This window comes from Phaenicophaeus curvirostris, chromosome 10 (assembly GCF_032191515.1).
Source record: "Phaenicophaeus curvirostris isolate KB17595 chromosome 10, BPBGC_Pcur_1.0, whole genome shotgun sequence".
In the NCBI taxonomy this organism is placed as follows: Eukaryota; Metazoa; Chordata; class Aves; order Cuculiformes; family Cuculidae; genus Phaenicophaeus; species Phaenicophaeus curvirostris.
This window is the reverse complement of record NC_091401.1, coordinates 4,848,039-4,871,984: the sequence shown is the minus strand read 5'-3', so window position 1 is coordinate 4,871,984 and position 23,946 is coordinate 4,848,039. Positions and strand designations below refer to the sequence as shown.

The 23,946-nt window shown below is 54.0% G+C and overlaps 2 protein-coding genes across 3 annotated transcripts in view; one reads left to right on the top strand and one right to left on the bottom strand.

Moving 5' to 3' along the window:
* Positions 1 to 23,946, bottom strand: part of LPP (LIM domain containing preferred translocation partner in lipoma) — a 741,798-nt gene that overhangs the window by 711,118 nt on the left and 6,734 nt on the right. The window lies entirely within an intron of this gene.
* Positions 1,409 to 17,375, top strand: TFRC (transferrin receptor). Of its 2 annotated transcripts, XM_069864450.1 has the most exons (19): positions 1,409 to 1,436; positions 3,427 to 3,497; positions 5,299 to 5,512; positions 6,122 to 6,344; positions 6,548 to 6,691; positions 7,414 to 7,510; positions 7,847 to 7,963; positions 9,221 to 9,316; positions 9,470 to 9,609; positions 9,984 to 10,153; positions 10,463 to 10,582; positions 10,795 to 10,880; positions 11,007 to 11,070; positions 11,324 to 11,391; positions 11,778 to 11,845; positions 12,247 to 12,328; positions 13,254 to 13,475; positions 13,957 to 14,097; positions 14,375 to 17,375. In XM_069864450.1, exons 2-19 carry the CDS (start codon positions 3,465 to 3,467, stop codon positions 14,615 to 14,617), a joined length of 2,328 nt encoding a protein of 775 aa, XP_069720551.1. In that variant the 5' UTR covers positions 1,409 to 1,436; positions 3,427 to 3,464; the 3' UTR covers positions 14,618 to 17,375. The 2 variants fall into 2 exon arrangements, with proteins under 2 accessions (XP_069720551.1, XP_069720552.1); XM_069864451.1 differs by lacking the exon at positions 1,409 to 1,436 and having other exon boundaries at positions 3,451 to 3,572.

Sequence of the window (23,946 nt, the reverse complement as noted above, 5' to 3'; positions counted from 1 at the left end):
CCTTACCCATTGCTCCACTTGATAGAATGTACTGAAAGAAGATGCATGCTAGAATTTGGTTTCGTCAAATGACCGATATGTTCTACTTCCCCTTCAAGTTCCCTAGAAGCAAACGGGGAACCTCACTGCTCTGCACTTGCTGACTTTTAGAGACTGAGCTCTGCACACCAGCAAGCTCCCACCGTGGCGTGGGGTCACTGCCTGTCGCAGGGAGAGGGCTGAGGCAAGGACAAGATAATTCAGAACTGGAGCGATCCCATGGTTTGCACCAAATGGATGTTTCGCCAGCTCAGTCGCAGTGCCCACAGAAACTGTTCTACCATGACTGGCTGTCCTGAAGGCCAGCCACGCTTCTCATCGTGCCCAGGTGGCCAAGAAGGCCAATGGCATCTTGGCTTGTATAGAAACAGCACAACCAGCAGGTCCAGGGAGGTTATTCTCCCTCTGGACTCGGCACTGGTGAGACCGCTCCTCGAATCCTGTGTTCAGTTCTGGGCCCCTCACCACAAGAAGGATGTTGAGGCTCTGGAACGAGTCCAGAGAAGAGCAACGAAGCTGGGGAAGGGACTGGAGAACAGGCCTTATGAGGAACGGCTGAGAGAGCTGGGGGTGTTTAGCCTGGAGAAGAGGAGGCTGAGGGGAGACCTCATTGCTCTCTCCAACTCCCTGAAAGGAGGTTGTGGAGAGGAGGGAGCTGGGCTCTTCTCCCAAGTGACAGGGGACAGGACAAGAGGGAATGGCCTCAAGCTCCACCAGGGGAGGTTCAGGCTGGACGTTAGGAAAAAATTCTTCACAGAAAGGGTCATTGGTCCCTGGCAGAGGCTGCCCAGGGAGGGGGTTGAGTCCCCTTCCCTGGAGGGGTTTAAGGGACGGGTGGACGAGGTGCTGAGGGACATGGTTTAGTGTTTGATGGGAATGGTTGGACTCGATAATCCGGTGGGTCCTTTCCAACCTGGTGATTCTATGATTCTATGAAAGGAAACAACAATCTCAGGCAGCACAGCGAGAAGAAAAGGTGCCCTGGGCGCCTCTGCTCGGTCAGATCCAAAAAGGCAGCGCTCAGCTGAGGGCTGAGACCTGAAGACGCTGAGCGCTTCCCAAGCCAGAGCGAGTCCTGCGTCTCCTCTGCACCTCCTAGGGAAGAAAACACCTTTCCTGCCCCGGGGGCGCTCAAGCCGGAGCGCGGCCCGCCCGCCCTAACCGACCGCAGGTTACAACGCCAGAACCGCCCCCCGGCTCCGGAGGGGCCGCTCTGATTGGCTGAGGGAAGAGGAAGGGGGGGGGTGAGGAGCGCTCCGATTGGCTGTTGGCGGGGGGGGGGGGGCGGGGGGAGCTCTGATTGGCTGCGGGGCCCGAGGGGCGGTGGCGCGCGGCGGGAGGTAGCGCGGGGTTGCGGGGCGCGCTGCCGCACTCGAGGGCCGGCGCGGACGGCGGAGGTGAGCGGGGAGGGGGCGGGGCGAGGCGGGGGGGCGGCGGCGCCTGCGGCGGCACCGGCGCCGGTACCACCGGTGCCGCCAGGGCTGGCGGCACCGGTGGTACCGGCGCCGGTGCCGCCGTGGGATGCGCACGTGGCGATGGAGGAGGCGGCCATGGCCGCCTGACCTTGAAAGCGCCAGATCCCCATGCGGGAATCAGAGAATCAGAGAATCACCAGGTTGGAAGAGACCCACCGGATCATCGAGTCCAACCATTCCCATCAATCACTAACCCATGTCCCTCAGCATCTCATCCACCCGTCCCTTAAACCCCTCCAGGGAAGGTGACTCAACCCCCTCCCTGGGCAGCCTCTGCCAGGGACCAATGACCCTTTCTGTGAAAAATTTTTTCCTAATGTCCAGCCTGGCCCTCCCCTGGTGGAGCTTGAGGCCATTCCCTCTCATCCTGTCACCTGGGAGAAGAGCCCCACGGGGCGGCTTTATCGCCCGGGGCCGGGCAGGGCCCGCCTGCAGCCCGATAAGCTCCGTGCTGCTCGTCTTCTTTTTTTTTTTTCTGGCTTTATCTCAGGGAAGGGTGTTTGAGGGGAGAAAGAGGGGTAAGGGGTGGGGGGGGGCGTGCTGGAAGAAGGAGGAGGGGGAGCTGTGATGGGAGAAATAGGGGTTCGGGGTGGCTCGATTACAGAATCACCAGGTTGGAAAGGCCCCACTGGATCATTGAGTCCAACCATTTCCATCAATCACTAACCCATGTCCCTCAGCACCTCATCCACCCGTCCCTTAAACCCCTCCAGGGAAGGTGACTCAACCACCTCTCTGGTTCAGGGCCCAAGGCTGCTGAAGGAAGGTGGAGGGGTGGCTTGTTGGAAGGCTTGGGGCATCTGGGGAGCACCCCTGGAGCGTCGCTGGCAGGTGCGGTGCCCGCTCTGCGTTTTCCTGGCTTCTCCCCCAAATCACTGGCCTGGCTCACAGGACACCCCCGTGCATGCCCTGTTGTGGGAGCCTGGGCCTCGGGTTGTCACTCAGAAAAAGCTTCTCAAAGCTGCCTGGGATTTATCTCCATGAACTCTTGCCCTAAAAAAACGAGGCAGAATGAGCGGATGGCTGTTATTAACCTTTGATCATCAAATAAAACCTACTTATGTTGCCGAGCTCCCAGGTGTGAAGCTAATCCACATGTGCCTGAAGACTGGTTCAAAGCCATTATCGAGCAGCAACCTGAGGGCATACTCAGGCTGTGTGTCCCTAACCTAAATTCGGGTCCCAGCCCGTGCCATCTCATCACTTTAACTTCAAAGGGTTTTTTTTTAAACATCTTTACAGGGAGAAATGCTGAAGTGTATCAGTTAGATCTTGTTTCAGAGTAACTTGCTGTCTAGAGAAACCAAAACTATAGAAGTTGACGAAATGCTTTTGAAGTAGCTCCTGGCTCTCCTGGGTGACTGTCCAGTGCTGAAGTTGCCTTCATAAAATGGTAAAGAAAATAGCCATTGAGAAGGGACCTTGCAATTGGAAGTGTTTTGACAGAGTAGGAATCTGTGCTGGTTTGCCTTACAGCAGCTACCAGTCAGACTCTTGTCTCCATGCTGTCATTGAGACAACAACCTTAGATTTGTGGTGTCCGTGCCAGCCCTCCCTGCATGGAAGTGGTTCTACCGTTAATAAGAACCCCAAAATTAGCTGTTTGAGACTGTACTCCTCACCTGTGTGGGCACACACACACATATCCTGCTACTCCTCATCGGTGATCCCTGGAGCTCAATAGAAAGAGGCAGTTTGCTCATAAGTATTAAACTTCTGTTTTATCAAACATATTTGCAGTGGAAGTATGTGAACTAGGTTGCATTCAAGGTTGATGGAGGTTCACTCATGTAGAAGCATATGTCTAAAATCCATGGGCAAGTGTTCCACTAGTGGCAGTGACTGACCTTGGATGTCTTATGTAGTGGCAGGGGACCAGTCTGACTTTACTTGTTTTGTTCTGAACTTCTAGGCCTTTGGTCAGGTTGGTGGGTGCTCCTCCAGAAGACGATGGACCATGCTAGAGCTGCAATCTCAAACTTGGTAATCTCCCTGTGCCATTTGTCTCTTGGTGGGTGATGATAACTGCAGGAGTGAAATTCAACAACGTCCATTTCAGTAAGAGAGAAGACAACGAATCCAAAGCAGTGTTAGGTGCAGCTCTATGGGTTGTGAGGCAGTTGTCACTGTAGCTAGCGGGCCATGATAAGGCAGTGGCGTAAGGGGTTCAGCGCTGGTGAGGTTATCTTTATCTTTAACTGCTACGAGTTTCTCAAGAATCTGGTAAGAAGTTGAGGGGGGGCACTGGGGCCGGTTCGAGCCTTGAACAATGCTCCAGGAGGAAGTGCTGCTGAGGAAGCTGGTTAAATGCCTATCCGGGCAATCAGCGTGTGTTCTGTTATGTTATTTTGGTGGGGACAATTCAACCAGAAGTCCAGCCTTTGAATGCAGGTATGCTTTGAAACAAATTTGCTAGAGGAAGTAGCTCTCAGCTTGCTCCACTAAGCCTGCTGGTCCCAGAGAGCCTGAACTGTGAAATGACCTTAGGCTAGGACTGCAAATGAGATGGGTTTGGTCTCTAAACAAGCATGGAGGATATGTGGAGTTGAGGCATATACTCTGCAAAGTGTGAGGGAAGCCAAGGTATCAAGCAGCTAAGCTGCATTGCTCTTTCAGAAATGAGCAGCCAGCTACTTCATTGCGTGTTGTGTGGGCTGGGATAGGACTGCAGGTCTGAAATGACGTTGGTTTATCATATGACCCATCAAGACATCTGGTCTATTCACCTCCAGCCACAGACACGTAGTTTGACAGTAAGCAGAGAACTGTGGCTGAGCTGCTGAGAATGTACAGGACTTGGGTACTTGCTACCAGATTCTTCTGTACAGTAGTGAGGGGCTGCAGAACTATTGCTCCCAGAACTATTTTGGGATTTTAGCCAGTCTCCTGCCTGCCCCTGCACGACTGTGGCTGCAGGCAAGTTCAGCAGCAATAATGGAAGCTGAGTCGTTCTGCGTAGTGCCTGGCTATGCCTGGAATTGAGTTTATCTATCTTTTAATCTGAGCGATTGCCTTGTACATAGGTTGCTGTTCTGTGGGTGCTTGGACTGTGTGTTGCAGCTCTTTAGAAAAGTGGGCTTTGGACTGGAAGCTGCTCTGCTTGGGTACTGAAAACGATCTGTTGTGTGGTTCCAGTTGCTGTTGTATGTGGAGGGTATATCCCCAACTTTCATGTTAGCTGAAGTGGCAGGATTTTCACGAGGCATCTCCCTCCAGCCTAGCTGCTTTATAATACTCCTCAGTAATGTAATTTAAGAGTAGCCTTGGACAGTTTAATACAAAATTATCTAGATGCTGAGTGAGAGTATTTATATCAGAGTGGATGTGGCTCAAAGCCACAACCATGGAGAGGCTGCCTACCCTTTCTTCTGCCCTGATCAAAGTTCTCTTCTGTGCAAGTTGCACATGTTCAGGTCAGAGCAGTGCCCTCCTGATTAAGAACAGGAGTTTCTGCTTCAATCACCCTTTGCAGTGAGTGGGAAATGTCAGTGCTATTGTCTGTGCCGTATTTGTGACAGGCTCCGAGCTAGACTCTCGACCAGCATGTCTCTGAACTTGTGCAGGGCAAACAGGTGCTAAGTAGACTCTGGAGACCCTGAATAGGTCTGAGTCTGGCAGGTCAAAGCAACTAGTCTGACGTACTGATAGCCAAATGCTTGGGCTGCACTGGAGTGTGTTCAGGTGAACCAGCTGTGTTTGGTTTGGAGCATAGGTGCAGCTGGCTGCAAGGACTGTAGACTGGTGTAGCAAACTCTTCCATCCACATGATCGTCTTTCTACACAGCTTGGTGGCGAGCCGACGTCGTACACACGCTTCAGTATTGCCCAGCAGATGGATGGAGACAACAGCCACGTGGAGATGAAGCTGTCTGCTGATGATGAGGAGGGAGGGGAGATTGGGAGAGCAGAACACCTGCACACCAGCATGCCTCCTCCGTGGAAGAATGGCAAGAACCTCTGCTACCTAGTCATCACAGTTGTCCTCCTCCTTTTGATTGGTAAGAAAGGGTGGGATGCAGCTGTGTGAAGTGGACTCTGGCATTGAGCAAATGATGCTGTTAGCATATGGATCTGTGTTGTTTCAGGAGATAATTCAAGAGCCTGGATCCAGGCTGCAGACTCTTGTCACTGAGTATGTCTCACTCAGGCTTATGGTACGGAATTGGCACAAAGAAGTGTGAAGCTTGATGGTGGAACTGTGACTTAGCTAACATACAAACTGGTCCATGTGGCAAGTGTACTGTTTTCCCCGCCATTAAGTCTTAACAATTCTCTAGACATGTGAGTGCATGTACCAGTGAAGCCTCTGACGCTCATTTCTCACAGGGATTTGACACTGCAACTGACCTAAAGCAAGTATTCTTCTTGCCAAGTGGCGCTGGAGGCACTCTGCAAAGCACAAGATCAGATTTACAGTGCATCTTAAAACATGCCAGCTCAGGCAAAATGTCAGGCTGCATAGTCCTGTCTGTTCTTAGGTATGCCAGTTTGTCAAAGATGGTGTGAGGACAGAGATGCATCTTAACCCTGAAGCTACTTTACATGCACTTACATGGCGTGGGGCTCAGTCTTTCTGCAGCACGAAAAAATGCTTGTTCTGATCGTAGGGTTTCTGGTTGGCTACTTGAGTTTTCGTGGACGAACGCAGAAGGCTGGGAGCTGCATGGATGGAACTGGCAAGTGTGAGACAACTCCTACCACATCATACTTAATGGATGATGACGAAACTGAGGAAGAAGAGGTTCCTGGACCACCTGTCTTCTACTGGCCTGATCTCAGAACCCTGTTGTCAAAAAAGCTGTCAGCCCAACGTCTTGAGAGTAACTTGAGGTAACAGTTCTAGAAAGCTTATCTACAGCTATGGGAGAGACACAGCCTGTGAGCCCCTTTGCAGTCTAAGGGCCTTAAAGATGTTGTGGGATGGCATGTGGTTAAACATGGGCTTAAATGGCCCATCCAACGTGGGTTTGCAGGCTGGAGCACTGCAATGGAACCTGGTGCTGTAGCCTAAGCCATACATCTGTTACTTACAGGCAAAGAGCAAATAAGTACTCCTTTGAAGCTGGCCAGAGTGACGATGAAACCACTGCCAGCTACATTCATAACCAGTTCAACAGCTTCCTCATGGATCAAGTGTGGAACGATGAGCACTACATTAAGCTGCAGGTCAAAGGCAGGTATGTTAGTGAAGAGATGAAGATCTCTTCCCTTACAGCATGTATGTCTGTTGTCTTGAGCAAACACGTGATTTCTGCTGAAAGCAGTGCTTATTTTGTGAACCAGTTACCCCTCTCCAAAGAAGTCTTTAATCTAACCAAGCAGTGGTCGCTCCTATATCTTCTCAGGCTTTCTAAAACCAGATGGTCTGGTAGCAGCCCTCTAGATTTTTCCTGGGGTAGCTGCTTCCTCAAAGCATGCTTAGGAAGCGGAGAGAAAGCAAGCAAGTAAAAACTCTGCTGAAGGGCAGATTCTGTGTGTCTAAAATGGCTAGTGTGGGCAACTGTCTTGTTACCGAAGCAAGTGTTGCAGACTGGGCAGCGGCTCCTATAGTAGCTCAAGAGGATATTGACTGGGGGTTGTGTTGTCTGGCAACTCATACCGTTGTATCTTACTTGCCCCTTTGTGTCAGGAGGAAATCAGTTTGCTTAGCTCCTCTTAGGAGGGGATTAAGACTTGGAAGCACAGATTCTTACTGCTTTTTGTCTTAGAAAGTAGCCTTTATTCATGTCTCTGAACCGCCCCAGAGGTTCTTGCATGTCTATACTGGGATGGGTCTGCCTGTTTCAGGCTCTGCATTGACTTGATCAGAATTTTTGGGGCACAGACTGAAATATGGGAGCTAGTTAAATGTGGAGTTTATGTATGAAAGAACATAATGCTTTCTCTTTACATTCAACAGTATTGACAACAAAGTGTCTATTCTGGATGGTGAAATAGAGGAGGAACTGGAGAGTCCCGGTGCATATGTGGCATACAGCAAGAATGGCTCTGTTGTTGTAAGTGACTCTGGGAAGATCCTGGAAACGTGCTTGCAAGCTTACCAGGTGGCAATGTCCAAAATATGTCCCTTCAAGACAGGGAGTGTATAAATCCTTCCCCAGTTAGAGAACTTGTGGGGGATGGGGGTGGTGGCAGGACTGGTCCCGCATAGTTTTATTCTTCAAGATGCCAAGTAACTGTTTAAACTTCTCTGCTGGGATCCAGACAGGAACCTTGACAGAAGTGTTACTGCAACAGGCACATTGCATGGGATCAGAGTTTGCATTGTTTGCTGTTTCAAGTATCTTACTGGTGCAGGACTGCTGCATTTATAACCAGCATTTCTGTTCCAGGGCAGACCAGTCTATGTAAACTATGGACGGAAAGCTGATTTTCAGAAGATACAGCATGTTTCACTGGAGAAAACAATAATCATTTTCAGAGCTGGAAAAATAACCCTTGCTGAGAAGGTAAGCAGTCTGTGCCCCAAAGCTTGGCCAAACTAGGCAGCAGAAAGCTATGCTTCCTTCTGTTGAAGACATGCCTCTGTGCCTCAGTTCATGTCTCTAGAACTCATGTATGTCGGCTTGCCCCAGCAGGTCTGGTCTTGATTGTTTGCACTAAGCCTCCATGTGCAGGTCTGGACAGCAAGACTGAACAGAGCTGGCTACCGTTCACAGTGGCACTCTTGGCCTCTGGCAGTCTGACTGGGACAGCCAAGCAGCTGGAGTGACGGAGCTAGGAGGCAGAGAGAAGGCAGCCTGGGGGCCACAGGGTGCAGAGCTGGCTGGCATTGGTAGATGCAGCAGCAGGGCTGCTAGAAGCAGAATAGCCTCACCTCCAGGACACCTCCTGGTACTGCAACCAGATGCTTTCAAAGCTTGGCTGTAGTTGTCTCGCTTGGGCCCTTGTTGACTGTTCACTCAGACCAAGTGAATTTGCTAGCACTGCGTGCCCAATCACCTGCCTTGTGTGTTGCTGTAATGTTTCCTATGTAGTGAGTAGAGCCGAACAGCCAAGTGGCCTGAAGGATCCAAGTCCTTCTGTCCTGCTTGTTCTAGGTTTGACCCAGAGCTGTCCCTCAGCTGGGTGCTTCTGTGAGAACACTGGGGCATAGGACTCTTTCCAGCCAGACTCTGCCTGTCTGTGTGCATTACAGATGTAGGCACAGCAGAAAAGTGCTTCTACAAAGAGCGCTCACTGGTTCTCCAGTTCTCTTCCTACTTTTCAAACTGGTGTCTAGCCTTGTGCAAGAGTGTTTGTACTAGCGGCATGTTGAGGACAACTGTGTTGTAGGTGTGATAGGTGTTGACTTGATTGGGCCACTCTGCCTCCATTTTCCATGTGAAGATGAGCCTGCAGTGGCTGCTTATCTTATCTTGATGCTAACCTAGTCTTGGGAAAACAGATGGAGCATAATCAAAATTAAATAATATCTTTCTTCTAAGCCGCCCTGAGGAGCGAGCATGAGCTGAAGGAATCATAGGGTGAAACACTAACCGTGGAGTGCCCTAACAGTTGAAAAGCATGTTAGACACTGCCTGGAGTAGGATTGAGCTGCTAGTATTCAGCTTCCTTGCGTATCTGTCACTGTTGGGTAGCTGCTAAAATCTGTTGTGGAGCTGGGCATTGAGGAGCACGACCCCTCACACCGTTACTCCACATACTTACTTTAACTCCCCTTGCTTGCAGTACAAATGTGCTGTTAACACTACTTTTTGCTTCAGGTTGCAAATGCCCAAGAGGTGGGAGCAGTTGGTGCCCTGATGTACCTGGACCCCTCTGATTACAAGAACACGGACAACCTTGTCCCCTTTGCACATGTGAGTATGTGATTGGCTTTCCTGTTTGCTGTTCTCTTGAACCCTTCTCACTGTGGACTGCAAACTGCAGCAGTCCTTGTGCAGGCCTCTTGTATAGATGGAAATTTTGAGGCTCAGACTCTGAGATACGGGGACTCCTCTTGCTTTTCACAGGCCCACCTTGGAACTGGAGACCCTTTCACCCCAGGCTTCCCTTCTTTCAACCACACCCAGTTCCCACCAGTGGAATCTTCTGGACTGCCTCGCATTGCTGTTCAGACTATCTCAAGCAGAGCAGTACAGAGGCTGTTCAGGTAACTGTTTCTTGTGGCTTGCGAGCTAGGCTGCTGTGGCCCTCTTGCAGGGGTGAGGATGGTTTTGACTTGCTGTGAGCTCAGGGAGCTCTCTGCTGCTCTCTGCTGTGTTTCGCCACTGGAACTGGCCGAGTGTCACTTGTGTTTATTTGTCATGTCTTATACACTGATCTTAATCTAATGTTGGATTCCTCTTGGCCTCTGCATCCCACCTCTACCTGTGTAATTGGTGGGACAGAACTGCAAGCTATTTCCTGAGCAGGCCCTGAACAAGGCTGCACCTGCAGTTGTGGGTTTGCTTCTTTCACATGATAGCTAGCTAAATGAGATCAGAGCTGGTTAACGAGTTTAAAAGATCTCTCTTCTTCCCTCAGCAAAATGGATGAAGAGGAATGCCTTCAGGACTGGAAAGGTGGGATCATAGGATGTAAGGTGATGGTGAAGAACACAAGCAACGTGCAAGTGAAACTGACTGTGAATAACGTTATGATGGACAGGAAGATTTTGAACATCTTTGGTGCTATCAAGGGGTTCGAAGAACCAGGTAATAGCAACTGCCATGTGGCTCAAGTCTTGAGGGTAACTCTTCCTCTTCTGGGATCATTAGAACATGATAGCTGCCCTTAAACAGACAACCACTTCTTAAGCAGAACCAAAACCCTTCCCTATGGCTCAAGTTAAAATCTGAACTGCACTGCCAGGGAAAGGCTAAACAAAAGCAAGCAGCGTACCAAATTCAGGGGTCAAACTCCATATTCTTTTTTCCTAGTACAGAAGCTCAAAGCTGTTCTTGTCTTAAGTGCTGTTTGCAACCTGAAGCTTTGCAGCTCATATCTTGATGTATTCTGTATAGATCGCTATGTTGTGATTGGAGCCCAGAGAGACTCCTGGGGCCCAGGAGCAGCCAAGGCTGGTGTGGGAACAGCCATGTTGTTGGAACTTGCCCGTGTGATCTCAGAGATGGTGAAAAAAGGTAAATATGTACAAAAGCATGGGGGTGGGAGGTGATGCAGGTTTAGCTCTCTGTGTGTTAACGTTGCAGAGCCCAGTGGGCATGTTTGTCTGCAGCAGCCAGAATGCTTCAGCTCTGTCTGAAGAGCAGGCAGTTAATCAACACGGTCTCTCTGTCCTTATCCACATCTCCTTGTGGGAACCGCAGACATCTTGGTCTCTCTCTCTTTGCAGATGGCTACAAACCAAGGCGTAGCATCATCTTCGCTAGCTGGAGTGCGGGAGATTATGGAGCTGTGGGTGCTACTGAATGGCTGGAGGTAGGTACTGTTTCTTTGACAGATTTCTGCATGATAACTACGCAGCTGTAATTTCCTGTTCTGTGGGTTAAACATCCTGATGTTGTACTGCTACTGCTCATCTTAAAATACTTTGTTTCCTTTCAGGGGTATTCTGCCTTGCTGCATGCAAAAGTCTTCACGTACATTAACTTGGATGCTGCAGTCCTAGGTAACCTGCTATTTTTGAGTTTCTCGAAACTGAATGGGACCAGAATAGTCTCCAGGAGTCGGGGCTGCGCCAGAGGTGTATACCTGCAGAAGGTGCTGCAGCCTGAGCCAGGAGGCAGCTCTGCTAGGTCCCAGTAGATTGTCCTGCATCTAGAGATCCTTTGGTGACAAGTTGTTTTTCGGTCTTGGGGCTAAGCAGCTCAACGGTAGTGGTTAATTCTGCCAGCATGTCAAATGCCCTTTGTTTTTTGCAGGCGTCAACCACATGAAGATTTCTGCTAGCCCATTGCTGTACGCCTTACTGGAGAGAACAATGAAGACGGTGAGTTGAAGGGTGGGCAAGTCAACGTGACTATGGTTCTAAGAAGGAACTGAAAGCAACCGGAGTTGTGCTGGGTCACTTTCACCCGCTGGCACCTTCTGAGGAGAAAGCCCCATTGAGGAGAAAGGGCTGAGATCCTCTGGAGGGCCCTGTCTGAAGTTAGCTGGGCGCTGGGAATTGCGCTTCGTGCATGCAGAATCTAAAACTGGCAAATGCCACAGTTCAATGGGAGGCGAATGCATGTCCCACATGAATTGTGCCTGTGTGGAGAAAGGTCAGGGGAGCACGCCCAACTTCAGCATCCGCACAGTAATGCAAGCTCCGGGACAGACCTAGAAGCCCAAGTAGAGGTCAGAACAGGTGCACTGATTGTCATATCTGTGCAGGTGGAGGACCCAATGAAAGATTCGGGAAGCCTCTATGACAGAGTTGGCTCTGGCTGGGTAAAAACAATGTAAGTATTGTCATCCTGGAAAGACATCTCCATGAGGGAACAAACTTAAATGACTTTTGCTCTTTGTACTGGAGTGTCATACCGCTGCCTGGGGCAGGCTCTACCCACTGCAATGGGATCAGGCAAGTGTGTACAGAACAACACTAGCTGTGCCTAGTGCTGCCCCAAGCTGTCTGTAGGCAGCTCAGACACCTTTTTGCAGGGCAAGAGCAGCCTTGTACAAATACTGGTGGCCAGAAATGGACAAGCAGCCTTCTGCACTTGCCTGGGACTCCTTGCCAAAACCAGTCTTGTCTAGACAGCGTAGTCCAGTTGCCTCAGACCTTTTACTGTATGGCTGTAGCTTTTCTCCTGGGATGTCCCAACTAGTTGGTGACTGCTCAATATTTGGTTTTTCACAGTGTTCCCCTTGGTCTGGATAATGCAGCATTCCCTTTCCTGGCCTACTCGGGCATCCCAGTGGTTTCCTTTGGCTTCTACAATGTAAGTGTTATCTGCCTGCCTGGTGTACTCATTCTGTGGGAAGTGCTTTAAGGATATCTGCTCTCCAGGATGGCAGAGCACAAGTTGCTGTCCCGAGCTCATTGTCCGCGCAGGCAGGAGCCTCCATGGGGGAGGAGATACAGCCTCTGTACCTGATGGCTGTGGCAGTACTTATTGTGAAAGCTGCTCCTGGGGTGTGGTTGGCCTGCTGTCTCAGAACACTCCTGTACTTATTGGGAGAGGGGGCACTTGCTCTTCTGGAGGCTCAGACGTCAATGATTGAGAAGCTAAAAGCACTAAAAAGATGTCAAGTTATTGTTGCTTCAGTGAAAGACTGTACTACAACCTTTGATTGCTGGTCAGCAATCAAAGTGTATTGCAGAAGCAGTATTATTGGCCAGAGCAAGTGTGAAATTAGACCATTCAGATCTGCTCCTGCAGCTTGGGGCTGGCAAAAATGGCATCAGCCACCTGCTCTGTTACTGCAGGCATGCAGCTGGGACCCTTTCTGATAACAGCTTCCTAACCTTATGAATGATTGGATTTTGTTAGTGTCAGATGTTCCACAGTAACTCTTGAGTTATCCTGCCAAGAAGGGTTGGAGGGTGCTGCCAGCACAAACCAAACTGGGTGCTGGGGTTTGCTTTCCTCTGCTTCTGCAGTGAACTCTGCAGAGGAAAAGGTCTGTGTGTCTTTGGGTCTAACAAAGTAGCAGAGCATCCCGCTGATTGCTGGAAACTGATGGGTGAGATGCAGAAGCTCCTTTCTTTTCCCTTGTGCTTTGAAGTTTTGCCACTCGAGTCTCACTACTTAGCAGTACAAGGAAAAGGGATGTGGTGGCAGTAGCAAGCAAACCATAGTGGGAGGTGGAAAATCCGTGCTGGAGAAGCACTCTTGCCTAACATCAATGCCTTCGTTCTTGCAGAAAGATGAGGAATATGCGTTCTTGGGCACTACTGGGGACACTGTGGATAACCTGAAAAGAACTGAGAAGTTGTACGACCTTATGCGTGCTGCTGCGCAAGTTGCTGGACATATAGCTCTCAGGCTGACCCACGATCATGAGCTCGGCCTGGACTTTGAGAGATACAGTGAAGAACTGCTAGCGTGCCAGGAGAAGTTTTTACCCTATTATCAGGATTTGAAGGTAAAGGTTTCAAGTGCACTGAATCCCTGTAGACTGTTATGGAGCCATGTGCTAATAAGACTCTGCTGCTGTTGGGTAGAGCAGGGTGGACATCATCATCCTTTGGATGTGAAAGTGTAGCCGAATGGGACCAGAATTGGTGTTCTCTTATAGAGAAGAGCAGGCATAGTAGCTGTTGCAGACAGATTTAGCTAATCTGGCTGTGGGGAGCTCTTGAGGAGATAGATGTGGATGGGGTTTTTTCGTCTCCTTATCATTCACAGCAGGTGCAGCTTTGCATCTCATTTGCACCTCTTCTGAAAGCCTACAAGAAACTGTGGGTGGGGAGAGACGTCACTGAGCTCAGTGACCTCAGAAGAGCCTGCCGGGAACTTGCTCTGCTACTTGGTTAAACTGGCAGAAAAAGAACCCCAACACTTTCTCTTGGCGAGAGAGCAGCAAAAGAAGAAAATCAGGTTTGCTAACAGCTTCTCCCTCACAGGCACTGGGGCTGACTTTGGACTGGCTTTTTTTCGCCCGTGGTGACTTCCATCGAGCTACAGAAGCACTGAGCGGAGACATTGCGAAGAGTGACAGGGAAAACAAGATCATCCGCAGATCCCTGAATGACAGGATCATGAAGGTGAGTATGTATAACTGATGTTCCTTTCATCATGAAGGAAGAGAGTCCTGGCTGGCATGGGCCTCTTCCTTAGGAGCCATGGGCACCGCAGGCCAGCATCTATTCCACTTGCATAGCATCAACATGACTTGCTTCTGTGCTTGGTATTGGGAGAGGGTCTGCCCTTGCAGAGCTGCTGTGGGAAAGGGCTGTGTGTGGATCAGAGGCTGGGGGACCCTGACAGGGCAGGAAAGAAACTTTCTGAGAGTATAACCCTAAATTTGCACCTCTGCTCCAGGTGGAGTACGACTTCCTCTCTCCATACGTCTCACCAAAAGATACTCCCTTTCGCCACATCTTCTTCGGCAGAGGCTCCCATACCCTGCAGAGTCTGCTGGAGAACCTGCAGCTGCTGAGAAACAACCCAGGCAGCGTGAACGTAAGCACACTGAGAGAGCAGCTGGCACTGGCAACCTGGACCATAAAAGGGGCTGCCAATGCCTTGGGGGGTGATATCTGGAATACAGACAATGAATTCTAGACATGGCAAACACCTGTTTAAGGTACAGGATTAGGGAGACCCACTCCCTAACATGGTATTATTTTTCCATAGAGTTTCTGGCAACAAATCTTTTTTGACCAAAGTTGAGCATAAAATTTAAATCTCACCTTGACAAATTCACGGGAGGCAGTTTTAAAGCAACTACTAAGATGACCATGAAATCTCCTCTGACCAGGCTCCCATCTGACCACAGTCCAGACCGGTCACATACAGCTGCTTGTGGGGCTTGCTCTCCAGTGTACTTGAAAACTTAACAGCTCAGGTGACTCCTGAACTGGTACCTTGAGTGACGAGGTACCTCATCTATTTAGGGTTTTAGTTGTTGGCGCCCTAAACCGAGTGACAAAACAGGGAATGGATTCCTCTTAATGCTTGTAATGAGGATCCCTTCTCTGGCAGGGAGCTGCAGAGACCAACCTGTAGTTCAAAAATAAAATGACTTAGTAATAGCCTGCAAGTGCTGGATTATCAGCAAGCTCTGAAGTGCCCGGCCTGCCTTTACTCAACAGCAGGGTCCCAGTGACATCTTGGAGGTTTGCTTCTGCTGAGGCAGGTCTTGAATACCCAGGGAAAATGACCCAAAGATTATCTTATGCCCGCCCTCCCTTATATCCTTAGCTGGCACCTCAGCAAGTCCTGTGGCACTGAGAAATGGCTCTAGACTGTCACTTCAGACCTTGCTGCTCTGGGGCCTTTTGTGAAATAGAGTCTCTTGATGGCCAAACCCTGTTTGACTGATGCCATTTTGCAGGATGGCTCTTGTTTGGCACAGAGATATTTATTTGTTTATTTATTTATCAGTGACAGTGTTCACTATAAATGGTGTGGGGTTTTTTTATAGAAGATAATTATCGGAAGCAGTGCCTTCCATAATTATGACAGTTATACTGTCGTTTTTGAATAAAGCAGCATCTGCTATTACAATCAAACATGATACTGGAACTTTGCATTTAAAATAATCTAACCAGGCCCTTCCAAAGAACTGTTTTTGAAAACTAGCAATTAAGCTTTCTGTGGCAAAAACACCCCCCTGGAAGAAACTTGGGAGATGTAAACCTAGTAGCAAGTCTCTGGGTTATGCTCCAAAGTGATCCTTGAAATGCTGAAAACCCAGGTGGAAACTCAAATACTAGAAATTTGGCTTCCCCGCAGTGTCCGTGCTCCTCTGTGGGCTTCGGACTCCCTCTTCACCCCTCTTTTCTGGATGCTGTGTGCTCTCAAGGGGAGCAAGAGCTTCCTTCCTGGCCTCGGTGCTGGTGGAGGGGCTCTCACTCCACCCGCAGCAACACAAACAAGCTTCATGTACCTCAGATTAGGCATTGGCCCAATTTTTAAATGGCAGCTTCCTGCAAACTTCCAGTACCTTATGTATCATGAAACCTAACTGACATTATCGGGGGCAGTGTCTTCCATAATGTGAAAAGAACAAGGTAGTTTTTGCCTACCACAGTGTTATATCGGAGGCAGTGACCTCCATATGTTGCACTATGGGTGTACGTAATTATCGGGGACAGTGTTTCCCATAATTGTTCTATGCTTATCATGCAATGTCATCTGCAAAGCTTGATGGTTAGTATCTAACATGGATCAATTTCCTGCAGTCCTATTTTTTTCACTCTCCTGTGGTGATGCTGATACAAATTTCACTCTGTTATGTACTTCCCTAGGCTCTGCCTTCTCCGTAGGCTGAACTGTTTCAAATAGCTGTGCTGTCTTGAAGTGGCCTCCTGCCTCCAGTCACAGGACTGGTGCTTGAATGTTTAGTGGGAAACTAGACTAGTTAGATTGTGTGCGCTGTGATTTAGTAAGCTTTCTTCAAATAAGCTACAAAGACTTGGGCAAGAAAAAGTGAATGTAGGCCTCGGGGCTCGCTGTCTGGAGTGCTCTGGTCACTGCTCTTAGATCGAGGTGTCTGTACTACTGAAGAGGCTGGTCTGCTTTTGCACTGGGCTGGTGCTGGTGTGCACGCATGGGAAGCTGCTTGCTCCCCAGGTCTTGCTGGAAACTCCAGTCTTGTCTCTTGGGTGTTTCGGGGGAGGGGGCAGAAATAGGTGGCACCTGTCTCACGGTGCCCCTCTGTTCCCTCACCTGAAGCTGAACACTGCTGTGCTCTGACACCTGTGAAACTGCTGCCTGTTTCCAAAACGCGGCTGTGTCTGGCTGTCACTAGCTGTGTACTCAGCAAAGAGTTTATCTGGCATTTAAACCTAAGCTTGAGCAAGTGACCTGAGCCCTGGCAGCAGCCCTTGAGGGAAAGAACATTGTTCAGATGGTGCAGAGACCTGGGCCACCAAAAGAAATGGGCAAGGATGAGCCCCCAGCCTAGTTACTGAGCTCAGTGCTTGCCAGCTTGAAGGGCTGGATTTTCTCTGATCTTTCTGGAAGCCTGGTGCCCAGGCTGCTTCGACTCCTTGCTCTTCCTTAACCATCCTGCTGTCAGAGGCATGTGTACAGCCCTGTCTGTGTTACTGTTTCCTAGTGATACTTCTCTGGATGGCATTTAAGAGCTGCTGTCTGGGAGTCCTCACTGTAGTGTTTGCATGTATCTTGATGTCAAACTTAATCATGCGCTTTATAGCCAGCAGAGAAAGACAAAGCCTGTCTCCTGGCTGGGCAGCACAACCATGGCTACTACAATGTTGTGATGCCTTGCTCCATGCTGGCATCTGACTGGTGTGGTAAACTCTGTTTCTGGGTTACCTGCTGTCTGCTTGAATAAAGTTTGAAAGCTTGAACACCCAACTTCTGTAGTGGATTCTTGCAAAGTGGCGATGTTGTGGCTACAGGTGAGCTTGTGCAGCTGGAGAGAGGTTGCTGTCCTGCCCCGTCGGGGCTGGTCGCTCCACTGCCACCTTGTTGGCCTGCGGTGCGCGTCCAGACTTCACCATGCTGCTCCGTTCAGAGTCCTGCCTCGCCGCAGCCGCCTGGGATTGAGGGCTCTGGCTGTGTGCTGGCTGCTCTCTCTCAGTCACTGCACTGATGCTAAGGGAGAGGGGGGTGTTGGGGTGGATGTTGGGAGGAGAATGAAACGTCAGACTTCCCAGCAGCTGCGTCTTTGTAGGTCGCTGCTGGTGAAAAGGGGGCTGGGGGGGATAGTGTCTGTGTCCTAGGAGGCCAGAGCTGTCTGCTGCCTCCCTGGGACAAGGTGGAGATGGGCACTTGACTGCTTGGAGCCCCCCAGAGCTCTGGCTGGAGGGGAGTTACACCCCAGCCCCGGTGCCCTGCTCGGCTGAGCCTGTGCTGCTCTGGGGCTTTGCGCTTTAAATGCGCTTGGGTTTTCTCTGCTGCTTTCCCGGATCCGTGTGGCAGCCTTGCCACCTTCGAAGATGCCCCGTTTGCAGTGGGAGGCACCTTCTCCCAGAGCCCTGGCTGTGCTGAGGCTGTCCTGGCATAGCTCTGGTCTCACCTCTTCCACCAAGGATGATCTACTTGCTTTCCCCCATCTCCCCATGGGGGCAGCAGGGAAGAAGGGGGGTGCAGCCCCTCCCCACGCACCTGGGAAGCAAGGTGAGCGGGGGAATGGAGCACCTCTGCCATGAGGGCCGGCTGGGAGACGCGTTCACCCTGGAGAAGGGGAGACCTTAGAGCTGCCTTCCAGTACCTGAAGGGGGTCTGCAAGAAAGCACGACAGGGGCATGGAGTGACAGGCCTGCAGGGAATGGCTTTAAATGGGAAGAGGGAAGATTTAGATGAGACCTTAGGAAGTTCATGGTCGACAGCCGACTGAACATGAGCCAGCAGGGGCCCAGGTGGCCAAGAAGGCCAATGGCATCTTGGCTTGGATCAGAGATGGCGTGACCAGTAGGTCCAGGGAGGTTCTTCTCCCTCTGTACTCGGCACCGGTGAGACCGCTCCTCGAATCCTGTGTTCAGTTCTGGGCCCCTCACAACAAGAAGGATATTGAGGCTCTGGAGAGAGTCCAGAGAAGAGCAACGAAGCTGGTGAGGGGGCTGGAGAACAGGCCTTATGAGGAGCGGCTGAGAGAGCTGGGGGTGTTTAGCCTGGAGAAGAGGAGGCTGAGGGGAGACCTCATTGCTCTCTCCAACTACCTGAAAGGAGGTTGTGGAGAGGAGGGAGCTGGGCTCTTCTCCCAAGTGACAGGGGACAGGACGAGAGGGAATGGCCTCAAGCTCCACCAGGGGAGGTTTAGGCTGGACATTAGGAAAAAATTTTCAAAGAAAGGGTCACTGGGCACTGGCAGAGGCTGCCCAGGGAGGGGGTTGAGTCCCCTTCCCTGGAGGTGTTTAAGGGACGGGTGGATGAGGTGCTGAGTGTCCCAGCCCGGGATGGAGGGCGCGGTTAGAACCGGGCGGCCTTCAGGTCCCCTCCGCCGGCGACGGCTCCCTCCCTCCCTCCCCGCCGTGAGGCCCGCCCCGTCCGTTACGTAACGCGGCCGCGCGGCGCCTTTAAGAGCGGGGCCGGCGGCTCCGGGGCTGCGGCGGCGCGGGGGGCGGCCCCGGGGCGGCTCCCCCAGCGAGCGGGGCCGCGCGCACCATCCGGGGGCCGGGGGCTGCGGAGGAGGGCGGGGGGCTGAGCCCGGGGGTGCCGGAGGGCGGCGGGGTGGCTCCGGGGGTGCAGGAGCAGGGGGGCTTGTCCCGGGGGGTGCAGGAGGCGGGGCTGGGGGCGCTGCCCCGCGCGCAGGAGCTGGTGGTGCCCGGAGACGGTGGCGGGGGGGGGGCGGCGGCCGGGGGGGCGGTGGCACTGGGTGCCGCTGGGCGAGCGCACGGGGCTGCAGGAGTGGGGCGAGCGGCCCCGGGTGGTCACGGCAGCCGCCGCCGCCGCCGCCGGGAGCCCCAAGCCGGGCGCGGGGCCGCGGGCGCCCCGGGAGCGCGGGGTGGGGGGGGCCGCCGGGGCGCGGCGGAGGGTGCGGGGGGCGCAGGAGCTGGGCCCCAAGGCCCGGCAGGAGCAGGGGCTGAGCCGGCGGGCGCAGCAGGAGCGGGGCGGGGGGGGCGGCGCGGCGGGACGGGTCCCCCCCGGGGCGAGCCCGCTGGTGGGTGCGGCGGGGCCGGCAGGAGGAGGGGGAGGCGCGGGGCGGGGTGCAGGAGGAGGGCGAGCTCTTCCCGGGGGAGCAGGAGCGGCCCCCCGCCTCCCGCCCCCCCTCCAGCCGCCGCGGAGCCGCCCGCGTGTGAGCCCCGGGCCCGCAGGATGCGGCGCTGAGGCAGGTAAGGAGCGGGGGGGGCCCTAACCCCCCCCCCAGACCGCCGCGGAACCCGGGGAAACGCGGGGTTTGGGGTTGGTTTGGGGTGTTTTTCCTGGAGAAAAGGCGGCTTCGCTCTGTTCTTCCTCTTGGCCGGGCTCGGGGAGGATCCTTGTCCTCCGCGGGGAGCACCCGCCTCGCACCGGGTTGTTTTTTTTTTTTACCGTTCGGGACCCTTTGGGTAGTTTTTCATCGCTGTTGGGTTGTTTTTTTTTTTTCTTTTGTTGGCTTTTTAATAAAACTTTGAAGTTCGAGCCGGTGAGGTGGCGCCGGTGACCCAGGTGAGGGTCCCACCTCGCCGGGATGACCCTGCTTGGCTTCTCTCGGCGGCTGCGGGGGGCGCGGAGCTGTCAGCAGAGCCGGGACGGAGCCCGGTGCTTCCCCACTGTCGCCTCCCCCTGGCGCAGGGTCCCCGGGGTCCCCCTCGCTGGATGCTGCGGGCTCTGGGGGTTGCGCCTTCCCCCCCCCCCCCCCCATCTCCACCCCCCCTTACTCAGCAGTTTGCTGAGCTGGTTTAGGTCAAAGCCCTCGGAGACAGTTTTTCAGCGCTAGGCTTCGCCGAACTCTCCAAAACCTGCTGGAGCGATAAATCCGCGGCGGTTTGCGCTGCCAGGTGACTGTTGAGGGAGAGGGTCCGGGATGGACCAGGGATGCTGCAGCCCTGGTCCTGCTGCGTTGAGCCCAGAGCAGCCTCTGCACCCCGATCATAAAATCATAGAATCACCAGGTTGGAAAAGAGCCGCTAGATCATCAAGTCCAACCGTTCCCATCAATCACTAACCCATGTCCCTCAGCACCTCGTCCACCTCTCCCTTAAACCCCTCCAGGGAAGGTGACTCAACCCCCTCCCTGGGCAGCCTGTTCTGGTGCCCAATGACCTTTTCCATGAAAAATTTGTTTCTGATGTCCAGCCTGAACCTCCCCTGGCGGAGCTTGAGGCCATTCCCTCTCGTCCTGTCCCCTGTCACTTGGGGAAGAGCCCAGCTCCCTCCTCTCCACAACCTCCTTTCAGGGAGTTGTAGAAATCCTGCTGTGCTGCGGGGTGGGGGCCATGCAGGCTGTGTAACCTGCTTCCAGCCCCTGGAGCTGCTGGGCCGGTGTTGGTTAGCGCAGGATGCTGTGGGTATGGCTGGGGGGCTGGCGATGTCTGCTTCCCTAAGGACCAGACCTCGCTCCGTGCCTCAGTTTGCCCCTGAGAGGAAGCTCCAGGCCCCATCCCGCTCCTGGAGCATCAGGGGTTTGACTCCAGTTGGGTCAATGAGGGATGGCAGCTGGCCAGGACGATGCATCCCAGGCGGCATTAGCACCTCCCATGGGTTTTGGGGGGCAAGAGGGGACTCTGCCTTATATGCAGCCCCTGCTTGTAAAGGAAGGCTTTAAGGAGAAAGTCTCGCTCCAGCCCTCTACCGAGTGGCCTGGGGGAGCGCTGCCCATGCTGCAGCCTGGCTAATTAGGCTGCTGTCAATTAGCTCTAATGAGCAGCACAGGCTGGATGGTCTGGCAAGTGTGCTGCTCTGCTCCACGGATGGGGAAGGAGGGGGTTTAGCAGCCCCCAGATCCAGCGATCCCACCTTCCCTGCTCCTGGCACCCAGCACAGACGGGAGATACCGTAGAGTGAATGTGGTTTTGTGCCTGTCTGGCCCAAGACCTAGTAAACTTGTTTCATGCCCACCCTGAGGGCATGTCCTGCAGCGGCATGAGGGTGGGGGGTACCCGTGGCGGCACCCCAAGGAGAGAGGAGGTGGTTGGACCTGGGGTCCCGCTTCCCCAGCAGGACCCAAGGGCAAAGCCCAAAGGTTCCTTCAGCTGCCTGGGCAGGGCACAGGGTGACTCTGGGTGCTCCTGGGGGTCTGGGGGGGCTCATCCTGACCTCTCCCTCTGGCTTTGCCGCAGGAGGACCCCACGGCCAGCGTCCCCGCAGCCCTGCCAGCCCCATGGCTGAGCCGTGACACCGTGACCCCCTCCCGTACTACCCGGCTTGGTGCAGCGCTGGGGCTGGCACCGCTGCGGGGTCCCCGCAGCCCAGGTGAGACTGGAACGTGGGTGCAAACCACCTTGCTGGTGGGTGCCAACCAGCCTCGCGCTGGGGCAGGGTGGCAGCGTCCCCACTGTGGCAGCTCGCTGCCCTCTACCCCTCCCTGGCACTGCTTGTGGGCAGCACGGCTTAGGGTGCTCGGCGGGGGTTTGCTTTGCCTGCTTGTCCCCCCAAACACCACGCGGTGTCCCTGCCTTGGTGGGAGGCAATTCCTGCCTGTCCCCTGCCCTCACTGGCAGGAGATGCAAGACAGGCTCAGCCAGCCCCAGCTCGATCTGCAGAGGGGATTTAGCAGAGGAAAGAGGCTTAAGGAGAGGATTGGGGTTGCAGTGGCCTTTGTCGGGGTGGGCACCCCCCTCCCGGCTGCATCTCTCCTCCCCAGGCAGCTCCTGCTGCAGGCAGGGGCTCCAAGTGGGGGATGCTCCGGGCTGATGGGCAGGATCAGGCCTTGGGGACAGGCTCTGGGAGCCCCGAGATGGCCGGGAGAGGACACCTCGCACCTCCCCGGCCACCCCCACCGCGGGGGTCACCAGCCCTGCGTGCGGGACCCCCACAGCCTCCTGCTTCCCCGAGCCAGCCAAGCAAGCAGCATCAGATGTCGGCACCGAGGGAGGCAAAATACCCACCGGTACGGGGTTCCAAGCTGGGGAATGGTTGATGGGGGGAGGCACAATCCAGCGAGGGGCTGGGGATGGTCCCCGGGAAGCCGGGTGGCAGCATCATCCCAGATGCAGGTATAGGATGCGCCCGGCAGCCCCGTCTCTGGTGGGAGCGTGGCACGTTTGTACGAGTGGGTATGTGTGTGCCCGCACGCCTGTGCGTGGCAGCCAGGCTAAGGAATGTGTCACTGCAATTTGGGGCCACCCCCGGGGCCCCGCCAGGGCTGGGTGAGCCAGCCTGGGGTGCAGCTGCAGCCGCCCTGCTGCCGCCGCAGCTGGTGAGATCACTTCCAGGTGACACGGCCACCAGGAAGGTGGCAGATGGGCTGTGACAGCGAGCGGGGAGATGTGCCGGAGGTGAGTGGGGGGCCCCATCCTCCTCTGGGAGCTTGTTTTGGGGACCCGCCACTTCGCGGGCTCTTCAGCATGGAGTGATGGGCGCGGGATGCGGGGGATGCTGTGGGCTGGTCCTCAGGGCTGCGGGGCCAAGCGTGGTGTTCTAGAGGTCTGGGGAGATTCGGTGTTGCCACAGAGAGGAGGGACACTGTTGGCAGTGTGACTTGTCACCATCCTAGGTGGCAGGGAACAGTGCGTCCCGTCTAGTGGCTTTCATTGCGGTGGGAACCCCCCCAGTGTGGGAATTGGAGGCGGGTGGGTCGGGGTGGCACGGCACAACGCCATCCATCCCTTTGCCGAGAACCTTCTCCGTGTTTGGGTGTCTGCTGAGCCTGGGCAGGTCGTAAGGACCCACTGCGTGGGAGGGGTGACCCGAATCCACGCCTGGGGCTGTGGGGACAGGGGTTATCCCCTTTTGCTTTGGGGACCCCGTGACGTTGCTCTCGTTGGGTAGGCTGGCAGGAGTTTCGGGGCAATGTGGGGTGGCTGCAGCCAGAGGGAAGGTGGCATAGCACGTGCATCAGTCACCGGCCCGTGGCGTGCCAGCACGGTGACGCCAAGCGGGCTGCACGTGGGGGTGGCTCGCGGCTCCCACGCCACCAGCTCGGCCGCCTCGGCTCTGCGGCTGAGCTCACCTCCATGGTATGGCAGTAGGAGCCCCCGAGGGGCTGCCCCCACACCTGGCTCCCTCCAAACCCCCCTCAGCTGCGGTGGGTGCCCCCGCAGGGCTGAGTGTTTCTTTGAGGAGTGCAGGGTGGTTTCTTGCTCTGGCACGGTGACAGCCCGCTGTCATTTCTGGTGTTGTTCCTTGGGGAATGGCAGGGGGACGGTAGCAGTGGGGGAGTCGTGGGGGTGCTTCTGGGGGTTGGGATGGGGCATCACGTCCTGTGGCGTTGGCGTGAGGAGCAAATTGGTCCCTGGGGCTGTGCCGTGCCCCAAAGGACAAGCAGGGGGGACTGCAGGCTCCCCCTTGATTTCAGCCTCCTCGCAGCCTCACAGCTCTGGCCTGGGGGGGCTCAG

Coding starts and splice junctions, on each gene's coding strand:
- TFRC (XM_069864450.1), top strand. CDS start 3,465: ATGGACCATGCTAGAGCTGCAATCTCAAACTTG. Junction 7,511..7,846: donor GCAAGAATGGCTCTGTTGTT/GTAAGTGACTCT, acceptor TTTCTGTTCCAG/GGCAGACCAGTCTATGTAAA. Junction 14,098..14,374: donor TGAATGACAGGATCATGAAG/GTGAGTATGTAT, acceptor CCTCTGCTCCAG/GTGGAGTACGACTTCCTCTC.